This window comes from Phodopus roborovskii, unplaced genomic scaffold, assembly GCF_943737965.1.
Source record: "Phodopus roborovskii unplaced genomic scaffold, PHOROB, whole genome shotgun sequence".
Lineage (NCBI taxonomy): Eukaryota > Metazoa > Chordata > Mammalia > Rodentia > Cricetidae > Phodopus > Phodopus roborovskii.
The window spans coordinates 32,706,816-32,724,885 of NW_026126540.1; the positions used below are offsets into that span (position 1 = coordinate 32,706,816).

Genomic DNA, 18,070 nt, shown 5'->3' on the forward strand with positions numbered 1-18,070 from the left:
AGAAAGAAAGAAAGAAAGAAAGAAAGAAGAAAGAGAGAGAGAGAAAGGGGAGGAGGGAGGGAAGGAGGGAGGGAGGGAAGGAAAGAAGATGTGATTGATGGTGTCACTGGCAGTGTGTAATTAATAGTAAATAATATGTAATTGATAGTGACTAATAGTAGAGTTCCTTTATTTTTTGTAAAGCATGTAAATTCAGGGCTGGAGGTCATATAAGGCAAAGGCATTGCATTCTGGGGTACTTTGTATTTACATTTTAGCACAATGCAGTGCCACCAGGTAAATATATCCACTCACATGTTAAGATGGGCAAGAACAAAGTACAATAACTGACACACACAGTCTGTCATTTTAAGACAAACAATGAACAAATGAATAAATGGGTACAGAGGGAAAACAAGCATAACTAAAAAAGTAGAATTGTCTTATCTCGTGGTCCCTAACTACTTGAGTTCTGTTCCTAATTCTACCAATGGTTTAAATTATCATGTTAAAATCTTTTAAAGTCATCTATTAATAAGTTACTCTCATAGTAGAACATTTCTCCAAAATATCAATAGTCTTAATAGTAATGATTAAAGTATCTTTTAAAAAGACATGTCATTGCTAATAAATGCTAGTATTGCCTATCTGAACATTTCATCTTAATTACAGCATCTTATATAGTATATGACCCCACAATTACTTTCCTAGCCATTGATAAAATGATTACAAAATGCCAGAGGAATTTTCCATGCTCATATAGTGCTTACTTGCACTTAAATAGTGCATCAATAATCTGAAAACAAGAAATCGCCTGTATGGCTAAACACTGTTTAGATGCTACGGTTCCTATCATGGACTGCTTTTAACTGCTATATTTCATGGCACAGATTCAGTGGGAATCTGATCTGCTAAAATATTTGGGCTGTGAAAACTCCCACACTGTGACAGATGTCAAGTCCAATTAAGTGACTCATGTCCAGGTTTCTGTCCAATAGGATTTCCCATTAAATATCAATTTAGGGGGGAAAAATTCCATCCCCCTTCTTAAGCCTTTATCTCCTCTACCATCTCCAGGCTAAATCAATTGGTACCAGAAGAGCCAAGAAGCCACACATGCAGCTGCCTCTTTGCTCTGGCCCTCCCAACCTCTCCCTTCTCTGCTTTCCTGTCAGTGTTACTCCAGAAGACATTCACATCTAATCAACCTCTCTCAAGCATCTCCAAGCTACTGAGTATATATATTTTACTACAAGGTAAAGAGGGGAGGGAGTGGGGTAGGGGAAAGGGTGTAACCAAGCCTTGAAAGACTTTGAAACTGGAAAATAGGTGTCTATTTATACAACATATAAGTCATTGAGGGACAAGACAGAGGCAACCTTAGCCCCTAGTTACTGTATTGTGTTCCTGGGAACTGGGGAGACATGGGCTGAACAAAGCGTTATCGGGAAGAAAAAAAAGAACTCACTTCAGAGCCTCATCCATCCCTGCCCGAGCTTCCCAGGTTAGCCACAACCCGATTAAGGGAAGGGAAGGAACCCTCAAGGAATGGAATTTTATCTTAACCATCTTTCTTATTGATTATTTTGCTATTAGAAAGTGGAGGAATCAGCCCTTTGGTGTGATTGTGTTTATCTCTGCATCTCTTTTGTTATTTATAGAGCCCCGGGAAGAGGGGCAAGTGTGAGACTTCAACACTTCGACTTAAAAAGATCATCAACGAATTTCCTGAAATGTTTAAGAACAATTAAAAGGAACCTGCGTTTTCAAGCTATCAACTAAGCGAGCAATCATACCACCCACCTCCTAAGACACCGTCGCTCGGGTGAGGCGGTCGGCGAGATGACAGCTGCTTTTTCATCTGTGAATGTAATAAATATTGGCTGCTTTTAATATTTGCCAGGACCTCTCCTTCTTGTTCCCCGGAATTTTAACTCTAAAAGATTGGCGAAAAGATTATCTACAAGGCTTTGGCAAGGTAAGACATCTCTACATCTCTTTTTCTTGAAATTAAGTTGATTCATAACTGCGTTTATAGATGCATCTCCACTCACAGTCACAGACACAAATGCCCACTAGAAATACTATTTATGACTATTAAAATAACCTGAGAATTTAAACGCTTGGAGGACAACTCGAGAACTTTTTGTCCGAACTGTAACTATGTCGTGGTTTGTTATGATTTTTTTTTCTCCCTATGTTTCTATTCCCTCATGCCAACTGCGTAGGTGCCAGTTGTTTCACTTATAAACGTAGAGAAAAGCCCGTAGGGGATCGCATGCGGTTCATTTGGATCATTTATTGTTGTTTTGAGGATGGGTTTTCCTTGCAAGGAAAGCTGTTTGCGAGCTCAATTCGCTCCTGCGCAAGTGCATGGCCTGGAGCCGAACCCACATACCCTGGCTTTTGTTTCTCTGGAGCTAGCCTCTAACTCACAACCTGACTGGAGCCTACACCAGGGACCAGGGGCGTCTGCCCGGTCGTCCCTCCTGGCGGCCAAGGCCCAAGCGCTCATTTGGGGCAGGTGCCTGTCCCCACCCGCCGTCCCCAGATGCCCGGCAAGCCCAGAGGTTCCCGAGGGCGCGCTGCCGGGCCCTTCCTCCAGGCTCCCGAGAAGCCAGCGGGAGGTGTCTTTTTCGGGGGGGGGGGCGAGCTAAACGCCGGGCCGCGACCGGGCCTCCTGGGGTCATCAGTGTGCTGCCGAGCTCGGATCCTGGGAGCTCACGAACTTTACCCGCAGAGATGCAGCTTGCGCCCCGGGCATCCCGCACCCGCACCTCGGAGTCCATCCCTCTTCTGTACTCCCCAACCTCTCCGCCCGGAGCGACCCAGCCGCCTGAGTTTCCCCGGGAGGTAGTCGGCAGACTGCCGGGCATTGTGTGATCCACGTCCCTAGGTCCCCAATGTGTGTGGCAGTCTGCGTGACAGATGGTGCTCCGGGAGCGTGTGAGGGCCGAGGAGTCAATTTTCTTTTGAAAGGACCGAACACATGTGTTCGGTCATTTCTTTATTATTTCGGAGAAAGGCGAGGGGGGACACGGAAGCCTTTCTGTCCCGGGCCTAGGTTCCGGGATGGGGTTCGCCCTCACCCTAGCACAGCCCAGACTCCCAGGCTCTGGGAGTCTCCAGCTGCCTTGCCTCAGGCCCTCGGGCGGGAAGCACGCTCTGCATCTCCATTCAAACCCAGAAACATCCATCCATCGAGATTTTTTCGTATGTCTGGGAAAGGGACGGAGCAAGGGGGCGGGATAGAGCAGCTGATGTTTGACCAGAGGAAGCACAAGATGCCAGCAGGCCCCGCAGGCCCCCAGTCGTTCTCCAACCCCAGGACCACTGACTGCTGCGGTCATCTGCAGACTTTGGTGTGGGGTTGGGGATGCGCTCTGGTGCGGGTTCCGTTCCCAGCCATGCCTCTCCTGGTGTGAGAAGGGATCCCTGGGACAAGGGTCCTCTATGAGTCCAGGCTTCCTAGGCCCTTGCCCGCCACCCCTCATTGCAAATGAAGAGTCATTCCTTTTATTGACTTTCTGACTCCCCATCAGCCTCCAAAATGATGCTGAGTCCGGACCAAGCCGCCGACTCAGATCACCCCAGCTCGACACACTCGGACCCCGAGTCTCTGGGCGGCGCAGACGCCAAGGTGCTGGGCAGCGTGTCGGACCTGGAGCCGGTAGAGGAGGTGGACGGCGACAACAAGGGCGGCAGCCGGGCCGCACTCTACCCGCATCCGCAGCAGCTGAGCCGCGAGGAGAAGCGCCGCCGCAGGCGCGCGACCGCCAAGTACCGCTCGGCTCACGCCACCCGCGAGCGCATCCGCGTGGAGGCCTTCAACCTGGCCTTCGCCGAGCTCCGCAAACTGCTGCCCACGCTGCCCCCGGACAAGAAGCTCTCCAAGATCGAGATCCTGCGCCTGGCCATCTGCTACATCTCCTATCTCAACCACGTCCTGGACGTGTAGGGCGGGGGACGCCACAGGACGCCACCGCCAGTCGGGTGTCTGGTCTGCCAGAGGCAACACACCCGGATTGCCAGGCCCGAGGGTCTCCCAGAGACACCAGGGAAAGCTTGCAGTCCTTTCTCTTTGGTCAACAAGGATGCAGGGGAACGTTTTCCAGCCCGGGAGGTAGAGTGGACAGAAAGACCTGGGGGTCACAGGGGTATTTTCCTGGTTGGAAGATTCTTCTGGAGGCACCCTAGGGTGAGTTGCTCCTGGGCCTTCCCCTAGGTGTATTAGGATCGATCTCCTTAAGGGTGGTTACTGAGTTCCCCTATATTTATATCCCATACATCTTCATGATTTGAAAGAATGAGGGCAGAAGCTCAACCCAGGCTAATAGCTTTGGACTATTGGGGATTTTTCTAATTGAGAAAACACCAAACCTTGAGGGGAAAGGAAAAATGAAAATATTTTCCACACAGAGATTAAGACACAGAAAGTTATCCCAGCAAACTTTCTGTTACCTGGTCAAAATGAAAAATCACATTCAAATACAAATAAAATCCTGAATATTTGGTGAGGCTTTTTAAAAAAAAAAGATAAATTCAAAGTAGACAGACACACTGTGGGAGGATTTGTGCTTGGTGAGACTTTAAGCCCAAGAGAGAACACTAAAGTAGATAGAAAAACCCATACTTAAATGGAAAATGTAACATCTGATTGCTTTTTTGGGTAAAGTGCCCCTTTAAATATCCAAAAACACCCCATCTATTTGTGACCTTAACATGTGGACCCATAGATGCAGTTAGAAGAAAGACAACCTATTTTTATTTATGTTAGAAGGAGTAGAGTATTTTTTTTCAAGACATTTATTTTTCAGAGTGGTGATAATTTTACTTTGGATACTCCGTGCCAATTTATTTATAGTCAAGTGTTTACACTTTTCCTGTGAAATAATTGTGTCTAACTTTTTATGTGTTTGTTGAGATTATCTTGTGGTCTTTCCTCTTTTTTTTTTTTTTTCTGATTATATTGCACTTGTATAAGAGAGTTCCCACATCTCCCTGTTTCTAAGCATATTTTATATATTAAGAAGTTGGTTGTTTCTTTGTGAGATCAGCAACACTAGCCCTTCACCACTATAGTTTTATAAAAAGTTAAGTGTTGTTATTCTTGCCTGTAGTTTTGTCTGAAAAGTACTTTACAAACTGTTTATAAGGCGAATAGCTTCTTGTGTGTGCGTGTGTGTGACGTTTTTGCGTGGGATAATTTTAGGAAATTACATTATTTTCCTAAAAAAAGAAAAAAGAATTCAGAATTACTTTCCTCTGTGACAACCAAAAAGAAAAGTCTATGACCTGGAAATGTTTCATGTTCTCAGCTGTGAAACTCTTAAAGCAAGAGGTGTATTTTAGAGACAAGGGAGAAAGGAAAAAAGAAAAAAAAAAAAAAAAAACACATCTGCTATCCAAAGATTTTAGTCTTTTTCAGGGTTTTTTGTGTGTCTCTGTTGCTTTATATAATGCAATATTTTGTAGTGAAGATAGATATAACCTGGTTTCTACCTGACGAGTTTTCATATCTCATGACTGGTGCGCTGTTTTGCATATAAATAAAGGTATCAGACAAAACTCCTCCTCTTTATTTTAAGCATCTGTCTAGAAATCGAACATGCTGGCTGAGCGTGAAATGTCTTAATGGATTCAATTCCTTAGAAAGGAATTAGTAAAACAAAACAAGACTAAAGCAGTGTGTGTGTGTGTGTGTGTGTGTGTGTGTGTGTGTGTGTGTGTTCGTTCAGGGGCTGGACCATTTGATGGTTTGATATATTTGGATACAGCAGCCTGGGATGGTATAGATCATGCCACATCCACGAGGAAAAGCTCAATGGTGTGTATGTAAAAACATTACACATATCACAAATGCCTGTTTTGTTTTGTTTTAAAAGAAAACTTTGTAACTGTCTAACCCAAGCTCTTGGGAACACTCAAGGCCAAGAAGGTGCCTGCATTAAGTGACAGGGAAAAGCTGGGTGTGGTAGCTCACACCCACAATCCCAGTACCTGAGATGGGAGAACCAGGGGTTCAAGCTCATCCTCAACTATGTAGTGAATTTAAGGCCAGCCTGGGCTACATGAGACCCTCTGTTAAAAGTCAGTGAGCAGACACTTAAGGAAGGGTATGTTCAGTCTCTGAGCAGCAAAGACACAAGTGGTCGGTGACACTGCTGTGACTGTGCACACTTCTAGAGAGAGGAAGAGGTGACAGCTCCCAGTCTTCGTTGCCTTTCTCTAGTAAAAGCTCCTATGCTAAGGAAACCTTCCCCAGTCCTTGTCCTAGACGAATGAGTTGAAATCTAACTGACCAACACAGCCTCCCCCTCACACCTAGGAGGGATCTATTCACTCAATTCCTGGGACCAAATGTATGCTTGCCCTTGAAGTAGGGCAAAGGGCAACATCCTCAGATCCACAACCAACAGAGTCCCAGAAGATGATCTTTACAAAACACTGGGACTCTCACTAGAGCAGGGGGTGACTGGCTTATTCCTTGAAGGTAGCATGGACTCAGACCACGGGGGTTGGGAGGACTGGGGGGGGACTCTCTAAATGATGGCACTCCCCCTTCCACCAGAACTTCCTGAGGACATACTGTGTGCCAGGAAATGTCCTAGATCCTAAAATTTGACATCAAATTAGACAATTTCAAACAGGACACAGATGATTAAGCCACTGATTTTTGAATGGCACTAAATGCTGTGAAGAGCTGGAAGGAGACAGTGGAGGACTGCTGGAGGGTAGTGTTTGCTACAGGGTTGAGGAAGGTCCTGTGACCTTAGGCAGAGATGCAGTTCTTCTTGGCCAGCTCCCATAGTGGCTGCCACAGGCATTTCTCATGGCCTTTGACTTTCTCGTCATGCCATGAAAACAGTCCAGACTTCAGCTCCACCTTGTTCTAAAGTGCCACAAGTGCCACAAGGGAAAGCTGTCACCAGGATCAGCTGCTTTTCTTCACCCACCCTTCCCGGCTGGCCCCAGCCTTGTCCTTCACCCAGAATGCCTTTCTATGCACGCGTGTTAGACATGGCTTCCTCCTACTGCTCATCTCACTGCCATTCTGCTTCAGCTGCTCAGTGGCCTGGTGGACTTTGCTCCTCTCCACCCGGTCCTGTGGGCAGGCCACCAGGGCTGGGGGAGGGCAGGAAACACCCCCAGGCTGGGAACCTTCTCCAATACCTGCTGGAACCAGGTAGCCATCTCTACAGAAGGAAACAGGTTTATTCAAAGCTGGTCCTGAAGATGACACAGTTGACTATCTCACATCTCTCTCAGTGGGTTTCCTGGACCAAGCTTTGATAGAAGAAAACAAAAACAAAAAAAGAAAATGGTTCAGAACAATGCTACTGTGGCCAGAAGTGTATGCACTGGGTGTGGTCTCTGTCATCCAGAGCCCATCTCCTTCCTTCTTTGACAAGAACCTACAGTGGGTTTTACTCTCCTGCAGCTGGTTAACCTGAACCTGGCAAGGGCTTCTCTACAGCACAAAGGATCAGGGAGAGGTGGAAAAGTCAAAGGAAGGGAGCAAGGAGCAGTTAGTTGCTTGTGAATCCCTCTTACAGCCACATCCCATCCTATGAACATGTGTCCCCATATGGCATGGGAGGTAAGTACCTAACCTCTGTGCTTCTGGGACTTAAGTAGCACCCTTGCTGCTGTCCATCATTATTCCCACGTAGCAACAATCTCCAGAGCATGCCTGGCCAGTGCCCTTTCCCAGGTTAAAATGGACTTCTTGTTTCTTAGTATTAATACTCGTTGAGCTATTCATGGGTTTCATGATGAGGGTAGACTCTGTACATACCAAAAGTGGCATTGCTCATGCATTACATCGTGTAATTCCTACCACTCAACAAGGCAGATAGTTTGACCTTTTCCATTTAACCACTAGAAACTGAAGCCTAAAGCAGTTAGACAACTTGCCCAAATCATGAAGTCACGTTTGTCAGTTGATTAGCAGGTCCATCCTTAACTTGTCACATGTGTTTGTTGATATCACAGTGGCCATGTCATGTGCATACCTGCCCTTTGACTCCTGTACAGACAGTGCCCATCCATGCACTTAAGAGATGCCTTGGCTCAGACAGCACCTAGGGAGTTCAGGGACAGCAATAAATGAGGTTGCTTCATCTACAGGATGGATGGGTGGAGACCAAAGCAGAGCTGTGCTATTAGCCAGGCCAAGCATACCCTAATGTGGGGCTGGAGGAACAACAGGCACCTTCTTTTACTTTGTAAGATGACCCTAGACCAACCCCAGGGTGGGGGTAGTTTGCAGTCAACCTGGCACTGTCCATAGCTTTGCCGTTCCCTTCTGGCTTCTCATCTTCTCACCCATGTATTTAACCTAGGTATCCACTACCCTCATCCTCACACTGAACCAAGAACCTTCTTTTAACATGAGCCATTCTGTTACCTGGCACCTCTCAGTGCCTTCTTGGGAGGGAAATGAGATTTCAATTCATGCTTCAGGCATAGAAATACTTCATAACTTTATTCTAGACTCCTGATCCCACTGTCTTCAGTCACTCTTAAGGTTAAACAATGCTGCTAAAACCCATATCCCCCCCCACATACACACACACACACACACACACACACACACACACACACACACACACCTTGGCACTCCTAACCCAGGTACTCCTAACCCAGGCCTTTGCACCTCCACTGTGACCCAGCTTATACAGAAATACTCTCCTGGTGCTCTTCTCCACGTCTTTGGATGGCATCGGTTGCTCTGTCCTTTGGGACCCACATACACACTTCGTTATATGAGAATTCATTGTTTCTCTCAACCCTGCTGGTGAGATGCCTAGACTCCAGAGTCGAGTTCAGATACTGCCTGTGACTTAGTCACTATGTCACCAGCCCCTGGTAATGCCAATGTTTTCAAGGGTAAGACAATATATGTGTGCTCTCAGATGTGTGTGTTGGAGCTTTCCTTGCTATAGTGTACAGTTTCCCAGGATAGCAAAGCTCAAGAAGTACTCACTGAATGTAATCTGTTACCAGCATCTTTACATCTTTATATTTCTACTCACCTAGGAAGCTGCACAGAAGACAATAAACCTATTTTTTAAATTTAAAATTATAATTGTATGTGTTTGTATGTGTTGATATGCACAAGTGAATGCAGTGCTTGCAGAGACCAAGAGAGGGCTCCAACACCCCCATCCCACCCCCACCCAGGAAGAAAAAGTTATATGTGGTTGTGAAGTACTAGACATGGATCCTGGAAAGCAAACGCTAATCCACTCAAGGAGCAGCAGAAACTCTTAATCACTGAGCTGTCTCTCCAGTCCCTAAAGTTAGTATTAATGTGTGAGTGTACTCACGATTATGATCTTCACCAACTGTATCCATGTGCATGTAACACATTATGAACTCTACAAAAAGAAAAAAAAATCAATCAAATCATCCCTGTCCTCTGAGAGAAAGCATGTGGTTAACAGGGAACTGTAGAATCTACCATAATGCAGACATTTAAAATCACCTATATTTCTGACAGCCTCATTCTACTACCTGACCTCTACTTTGTGTGTGTGTGTGTGTGTGTGTGATGGGAGATGTCATTCTGTATATGTTTATCATACTGGTTAATAAATAAAACACTGTTGGCCAATAGGAAAGGAAGATAGGAAGGACTAGGAGACAAGGAGGAAATAGGAAGTAGGGAGGAAGAGTCAGATGGAGAGACCTGGGAGACCAGACGCCTGCCTCACTCCCCAGTAAGGAGACCATGTGGAAATACATAGATCAGCAGAAATGGGTTAATAATTAAGGCAGAGCTAGCCGATAAGAAAATAGTAACCAGGCCAACAGATTATATCGAATACAGAGTCTCTGTGTGTTATTTGGGGCTGGCGTGGCTGCAGGACTAGACCAGCGGCAGGCAAAAAAACCGTACTCGTTACAAATGGCACCCAACGTGGTTAATAAGAACTTCCACTTAAAATTTAACAAATGGTTAAAAAAAGGTTTTAAAAACAAAAGAACAGAGACAAGCAAGGTTTCTTGGTAGCAGCATTTTTCTCGGACTCTGACTTGCGAGAGACAAGCAGATTGTGCGGCTCCTTTAAGAGAGGTTTCCTGACTCAGCATAAGCGGCAAAAAACCTCATGGCCTTTAAAAAACACTGCTAAGAACTTATTGGTGTGTATCAGAGCTGGAAATGGTAGTGACCACATCTCCAAGCCGGCAACCTGCTGCTTGCTGCTTGCAGACCAAGGCAGTGAGCACAGCTTTCAGTGCTGGCGGTAAAATAGACGCCACCATCTTTTATAAACTGTGGCAGAAACAACAAAGACTTTCATTTTACCAGATAAAAGACTCGTGGCCAGAAAAAGATAAAGATTTACAGTAAAGACAGATTCATATTAAGAAGGTTTAAAGTGTGTTTTAAAATATACTTTGGCTTGGGAGAGAAAAGAAATAAAATGGTTTTAAAAAGACAGAGAGAAACTGGGTGTGGTGACACATGCCTTTAATCCCAACACTCGGGAGACAGAGGCAAACAGATCTCTGTGATTTTAAAGTAAACCTAGTATGCAGAATGAATTCCAGGACCGATAAAAGTTACACAGAGAAACCCTGTCTCAAAAAATAAAAAAATAAAAGTAAAATAAACGGAGTAATAATAAAGCCACATAAAAATAAAAAGCTCAAAGAGAATCTATATACTGTATGGCATTATATTGTCTTTGTATTGTTTGACTGCTGAGGAAACAACTGTTAAAACAAATGCTGCTAAATTAATTCAATTTATATATTTTAAAAATACTTTCACTCAGAAATTTAAGTCTAAGGACAAGTTACTTGGGAAAAGAATTTCTATTTTTGTTTCCACAAAAAATAAAAGGCTGTGGATTCCTTCCAGACTAATATGGTTTGATCAAGCCAGACCCCCTGAAACAGAGTTCCTGATGATCCAACATTCAAAACAACTTGAACAAAGCAGCCTTACAGACTACAGCCAGGATTTCTGCATCTTCTTAGAATCCCCCATGACAGCGCCCTTTTCCAGCAGAAAGTAGTTTAGAAAGAACGACGCCCAAATTCCCAAATATTGTTTATAAATGTTTGTTTTCATTTAAATGGACTTGGTTATAAATGGTTAATGATCACAGCCAATTCTTTTAAAGGTAAAAAGGAGATTATGATATAGATATGAATACTTTGTTTTGGAATGGATTTTCATTTATTGATACAATTTAATGTCAATTTTGTGAGATGCATTGTATCAAATACAGAGTCTCTATGCATTATTTGGGGCTGGCGGCGTGGCGGCAGGACAAGACCAGGCGGCAGGCGTGTTCCCCATAACCCTGAGTGCTGTGGCTAGACTTAGAGCAGTCGGGAGTATGGATGCTGGCATAGCAAGCACATACAAAGCTCTCCTACAACTGGGCATGGTCTTGACCAAATTACTCAGTTCTGGATCCTAGTTTCTCCATATGTTAAATGGGGGTGTGGGGTGTGGGGTGTGATATCTAATGTCTTAAAATGTTTAAATGGTTGGTAAATTATTAATTTATCTGTGTATTTATCTGTGTATTTATCTGTGTGTCTATACTTGCACATGAGTGCAGGTGCTCCAAAGAGGCATCAGATCCCCTGGAGCTGGAGTTGCTGGTGGTTGTGAGCCACACAACGTGGGTGCTGAGAACCATACTCGGGTTCTCTGGAAGAGCAGCCAGTTCTCTTAACCACTGAGCCATCTCTCTAGCCCCAGTGATATGATAGCTAGATGGCAGCATATTTGGAGAGTGAATGAGACAATGTAAAGCACTTGGAACATGTTTTCTGTATGCTAAATCTTTTGGTAAGTGTCATTTTTTTTTGAGGGGGGTAGCTTAACAGTAAAATATTCATGAGGAAATGAACAGAGAAAAAAAAATGTTGTGATTTCTTGTTCAATTTTGCTAAGTACTTTCAGGTCCAAAGAGGAATTTTTCAACTTGCTGATCATTCTGGAAAGCTATCCAGGAAGGTATTAGGGGAGGGGAACATGTTCAGGAGCTTCACAAGTCACAGCAAAGATGATATGGCTACAGATGTGAGGAAGGGCCCTGGAGTCTAGGATCTCCTGGGGTTAAGGCAGATCTTCTGGAAGAAAGGTCACTGAAGCAGCCTAGAGGGAGGAGAGGGCCGGATTGGGGAAGAGTTGGAGATGAAAAGAGCTCCCTCTGAGGTGAGCAGGCAGGCCTGGACACTCCCTTGGTGTGGCTGGCCAGCTGTGGTGGGGTGGAACTCCGAGAGTGATATAAGATTGCCTAAGTTCACGTGGATCCTTTGGGGTCCAGTAAGTAAAGCTCTATCATCAGGAACTTACCAAGTACATCATTTTCAAAGATGTTCTTATGGACACTATTACCAGAGCTACAAAAGCTGGGATGTTAAAATGGTTTGTAGCATCCCAGCATCAACCGTTAGTGAGTGCAGTTTATTTGCAGCCTTATTTTCTCTTCTACTATTCCTCTGGACTTCACAGTTTTTTATTACCTATAAATATTAAAACATGCTATAACTATGTAGTTAATAATAATAATATTTGCTCAGGTTTTAATTTTTAAAAGATGATTAAAACATAAATGTATTGGGTCATTTTTAGAACAAAGATAGGCCTTTCAAATACATTTGAAAGTAAATCAAGATAGTTTTTGAAAATATCCCTTCTAATATCACCAATTTTTATTGCTTTTAAGATTAAAAATAAAACAAAACAGTGGAATCAAATAACTGTATTTTGGGTTTTTAGATTTTTTTTAGATTTATTAATTTATTTAATGTACACTGGTCCTCTGGAAGAGCAGCCAGTGCTATTAACTGCTGAGCCATCTCTCCAGCCCCAAAGTCTTAATATTTTAAAGAGAAATAAATTACTATATAGTTAAGCCAATAATTGCCTAAAACACTTCAAAAGAGACCTTTAGTTTGGAGTATTTAAACTAATTTTTAGAAACATTGAGATGAACAGTTGTGTGTCTAATGACCTCTAAACTGGGAAACAAGCAATTCTAATCATGGGAACAGAAAAACCAAATTCAACAAATTTGAGTTCCATGCTTCTACATGAAATGTAAATCTGTTAAATACCACACACTAGTTTATATAACTCACATATAACTTTATAAAACATTTTTATTACAGAAGCCAACATGCCTCTAAGTCCCCTCTCCTTGAAAGCCATACTATTTCAGGAAATTCACTCATTATCCAGGAAGGATGTGTTCATCCAGACAAAAACAATGAGAAAAGAGAGTCTGCATGCCCTCAGGGATTCTATGCTCAGCTTTTTCCGTGTAAAGCTATAAGGCATTAATAAACTGTAAGTTAAAACAACCATGTGCTTTTTGAAGCAAACCCTAAGCATGAAAGCATCATTTCATCCATGAAAACATTAGCAAGTATCTCTAAAGCCCAGGACTCTTCCATTGCGTTTAGCATAACAAAAATACCATCATCACAGGAAACAAACAAACAGCATTTCCTAAGTGTCAGCCCTGAGCACCCACATTTCTGAGAGGAATTCCACTAAAGACCCAACTTGTTGCTCCCAGATAGATGGTCCTTTGCCTCCAGTCCCCAGCTCTCTCGGGCCACCTCTTTCTACTTTCACCCTCTACCCCTCACCTGGGGCATTTTCTCTCACTGTCCTTGGATACACATCCCTATCCCCCCTCCCCGCCCCCCCCCCCCCCCCCCCGTCAGTAGCTGTGTACCTCAAAAAGCCCCAACACAGTCCAGAAAGCCCAACACAGGCCAAGACTGGTTGGCAATAAAGGTGAAGGGCATTATGTCAGAAATGGCTAGAACATGTTTGACTGGACACACAGCCACACCTACTTTAGATTTTTTTTTTTCTTTTTTTATGAGGTGATTTTTCTTAGATGTTGGTCAGGCACTGAGAACAGAAGATGGCCTGGAGCAGGAAGTTCTCTTGGAACTGGAGGACCTATGGGTCTTCTCTGACAACAGTAGCTTGTGGGGGCTGGGGTGACTCTGGTGCTGAGAGGTTAAGTGACTCCCCTGCAGCATCATACCCTTCTGGGCACACTCACCTAGGAGTCCTTTGCCACCAGTCCTGTGCTCTGTCCACATGGAGACCAACATGCTCTCCCTAGTTGCAACCTGCAGAGCCATACATACTCTGTCATCAGTAACTCAGTTCTCTCAGAGTTCAGGGAGGAGTGTAGGAAGAATTGGTCCCTAAATTTCAGGTGAAGACATCCAGATTTCAGGGCTACACTAGGTAGAATGACCAAGGCCACCACTTTACTAGAAAGGATTGGAATGAGAAAGTGAACCAGGACTGGAAAATGCAAAAGCTCATGAGCTGGGGGGGGGGGGGGACTCCCTCTCTCCCTGTGGGAAAGCACAAACCTACATTTGGAGTGACAACATGTTTTCTCTGAAACAGCCTGGGCTCTGTTTACATTTTGGACAGATACAGAGGGCACACACAAGCACGCATGTGCACACACACACAGAGAGAGAAGGAGAGGCAGAGACAGAGACAAAGAGAGAGATTGAGATTTCCTGTCACTTATTTTGAACTTGTCTGCAATGGCAGCACATTTCCAGGTACTCTATACCATGTTGTGCACCCTGGGAGGAAACTATGTTCACTATAGGAGTAGCTCTCTGATTTTTGTTTGTTTGTTGTTTAGTTTGTTTGTTTGAGTGAAAACTTGAAAATGAGAGCTTCTGGTGGCATTTAGGAGTTTGAACTTGAGGAGTTCCTAGCTGTCTGTGGCTGCAGGCTGCTCCTCTCCTCCTGGTCCTGTTTGCATGTGGGCTCGGATTTGTCTCTGGCTTCTTGTACGGTTTGGGATGAGACCCTTGCGTCCCAGGGGAGGGGGGCAGGTGTTGCTCCAGTCGAGCGAATGGAACCAAATTACAGGCCCGTCTGTCACCTCCTCTGGGAGAAGGAGGGAGGGGGGTCGGGAGCCGAGGAAGGGCGGGAGGGGGAGGAGAGGGCCAGAGGGGGATGAAAACCCAGAGCTGGGGGCAGGGCGGGGCGGGATGCGGTGCCCGCCAGCGCCTCCACCATCACTGTGACACCGCACGGGGACAGAGCGACCTCTGGCTCGTCTGTGCGGCGCCGGCCCCGCGTCCAATTAGAATTGCCTTTCACTAAATTGATCTGTTTCCCCGACTGTCCTGAATCCGGGCCCTGTCTCTAGTCTGCTGAAAAGAAACCACCAGCAGACCCATGCACCTAGTCCTGTTTGCCTCGATCTTAGCCCAAGTGACTTCTGTCCCTTGGCTGCGATTTGACCTTTGGCCTTGTTGGTGTCAGCAGCTTCGTTAAGCTGGGAAGTTACCTTGAAGATGCCCCACTTAATCTAGGGCTAGGAACTTCTTGCTGGGGTGGGTTGGGGTGGGGACAGAGTCTCTAGAGATCGCCTTTGGCAGCTGAAGATCCCAGTGGGGGCAGAACAACACAAACAGACAATGCAGGTCCTTTGTAGCACTCCACCAACAGAAATCACAAATTGCCATCACTCTGCTTTCTTTTGTAGGTGGAATGACACGAAGCGTGCAGGACAGGGACAGGGGAGGGGGAAAGACACAAGACCAGAGAACGTTTCTATAAAGAGATAAGCTCCTGTCAAATTTGCAGACTTGATCTTTTGCCCTGCCTCCAGGGCAGGAAAGGTTAAGAAATTGTTGGTTTCTACCAGTTCTTTCAATAAGAACCAAGACTTAGACTTAGGGTGGCTATGGCAAGACCAAGAAGAGACAGGATTCCCTCTTTTTTTTTTTTTTTTTTTTTTTTTTTTGACAATGAGATGATTGACAGAGATAATTCCCCACATGGGAAGGGATCTAGTAGATAATGGGCCCTGCTTAGATTTTAACTGGTAGGACTCTGTCCATCTGATGTCAAGTGATGACTAAGAAGTGAAAAAATAATTCCATTATCCAGCTGTTACTGCTGTGAGGTGCCCAAATATCCAGATGTTTCTAAACATCTGGATATTTGACAGCATATTTCAAACTGTGCACCCAGATGGTTGGTATTGTATAGAGACAAGCAAAGCAGGTCTCACAAACTGGGGATAGGAATGGCAAGAAGGGGTTAAAAGAGCAAGAAAGGAGAAACTCAAGGAGGAAATATGTGGGGAGATGTTAAAATACTTTAGAAGTACATTTTTAAAAGGAGAAAAGCTTCTATTGCTTAATAACTCATAAGTCCTGGATGTATTCTTACATGGTTCCATGAAAAGCATTTTCTGTTTGTCTAGGTCTAGGTGACAAAGGAGAGTGTGTAAGAGAGTGACTAAGAAATGAAACTCAGGAGGAAATCTAGCCTTGGTCCAGTATACACAGGGAGGCCATCCATATGAGACTTCGGAGGGAAAGCAAGATTGAAGAGTGGAAGACAGCAGAGAGAAAGACAGCAGAGAGGAAGACCACAGAGAAGAAGACCACAGAGAGGAAGACCACAGAGAGGAAGACCACAGAGAGGAAGACCACAGAGAGGAAGACCATAGAGAGGAAGACCACAGAGAGGAAGACCACAGAGAGGAAGACCATAGAGAGAAGAAGACTTCAGAGAGGAAGAGCACAGTGTATGTGGATGGAAGGAGCTTTCACACAATTCAGAGAAGTCAAAACTCCAGCCAAGGATAGCCACAGTGAGCAACAACATTGAGATATGTTCATATGTTGGCTAGTCAGCTTCATTTCTTGTTATATCCATCAGGATGCTGGGTGTCCTCTGAGCCAATCATGGTATAACAGAAGGAAAAGGATAATTGGTGGTGGTGGGGGGGGGGGAGGTTGTGCAGTTAGGTGACAGATTTAGGGGAGGAGACATGATGTGATTGAGATGACTGTGGGAGTGAGTGTGAGGCTTTCAGAGCAGCTCACAAAGGCTCTGTAATTCCCAAGCTGTCTGTTATCTATGAAATGCAAATCAGGAGGGGAGTGACATCATGTCGGATTATGGCCACAGGGAGTAATTATTTAGACATTAAAGGCTATTGAAGGGAGTGGTTGACAATATTAATGATGTCCAGATGGACAGAGTGTGATGCTAAAATTATTTCCTAGTACAAAGAACAAGGGATTTTTTTAAAAATCAAGTTTATTCTTCTATTGGACAGCCTATCTCTCAGAGATTTGCTCCTCAAAGAGCTGGTGACACTGAGAGATGGTATGATCTCTGGAATCAAGCAGAGAGAGATTTGCAGGAGATGCTGCCTTCTCCAGCTCCAGAGGAAAGGTGCATCAAAAAAGCAAAATATTTATATGTAATTATAGCCATAAAAGTAAAAAACTAACTTAAGATGTAAGGGACAGACTGTGACCGGAAACTCCCATCACAATAGCTCCCCACCCACTCTGCCTTCTTTACCCCAATGCAGAGGCATGTGGTAACCTGTTGCCTGAACAGCATTTCCCCTACAGTCCTGCAGACTTAATGCTGCTGCAGGCTGAATCACCACAGGTGACAACATTCACAGTCACTGATAAACATGATCTATGCAAGAAGAAATGCAACACAGCCAGTGTCACACTGTGGATGAGAGAGAGAGAAAGAGAGAGAGAGAGAGAGAGAGAGAGAGAGAAGAGAGAGAGAGAGAGAGAGAGAGAGAGAGAGAGAGAGAGAGAGAGAGAGAGAGAAGACAATGTCAGGTAAAAGCAAGCCAGTTCCAGAAGATGCAGGGGCCCAGAGCATGCTAGAGGCAGAATACCTACCTGACAGTGAGCCTGTGTTCTGCTCTCATCACAGAGCAGGCATCTGAGATTTGGGTGGGAATTTAGTGGGATTCCAAGTCTTTCTGACTGGTGTGGGAATGAATGGATCAGCCAGACAAAACCCCAACTTGCCTCTGATCTGTGTGGACTTCCACACAGATATGATGGACCAGAGCACAGGTGTTTACTGCCCTTTGGAAAAGAACCTGTAGGGTTCTTTCCCACCCTCATCGATGTGTGTTTCCCCCTGTGATCTTCCTAGGTGCTATAATCTTTTAAGTCTTACAAAGGTGTCTTAACATATGAGTAAATACTCAAATTGATATTTTGTGATGAAACAAATGCTCAGGGAAGTCATATCTTGCCATCTTGCTGATGTCACTCT

General features: G+C 44.6%; 1 protein-coding gene across 2 annotated transcripts; it reads left to right on the forward strand.

Moving 5' to 3' along the window:
• The first annotated feature begins 1,049 nt into the window (after positions 1-1,049).
• Positions 1,050-3,958, forward strand: Nhlh2 (nescient helix-loop-helix 2). Of its 2 annotated transcripts, XM_051198737.1 has the most exons (3): positions 1,050-1,235; positions 1,641-1,957; positions 3,522-3,958. In XM_051198737.1, exon 3 carries the CDS (start codon positions 3,530-3,532, stop codon positions 3,935-3,937), a length of 408 nt encoding a protein of 135 aa, XP_051054694.1. In that variant the 5' UTR covers positions 1,050-1,235; positions 1,641-1,957; positions 3,522-3,529; the 3' UTR covers positions 3,938-3,958. The 2 variants fall into 2 exon arrangements, with proteins under 2 accessions (XP_051054694.1, XP_051054693.1); XM_051198736.1 differs by lacking the exons at positions 1,050-1,235; positions 1,641-1,957 and adding an exon at positions 2,732-2,925.
• Positions 3,959-18,070: the final 14,112 nt, after the last annotated feature.

Bases quoted from the DNA above. Each gene is read 5' to 3' on its own strand.
- Nhlh2 (XM_051198736.1), top strand. From the start codon at position 2,883: ATGTGTGTGGCAGTCTGCGTGACAGATGGTGCTCCGGGAGCGT. The intron at 2,926-3,521 runs GTGAGGGCCGAG...ACTCCCCATCAG, and splicing joins AGATGGTGCTCCGGGAGCGT to CCTCCAAAATGATGCTGAGT.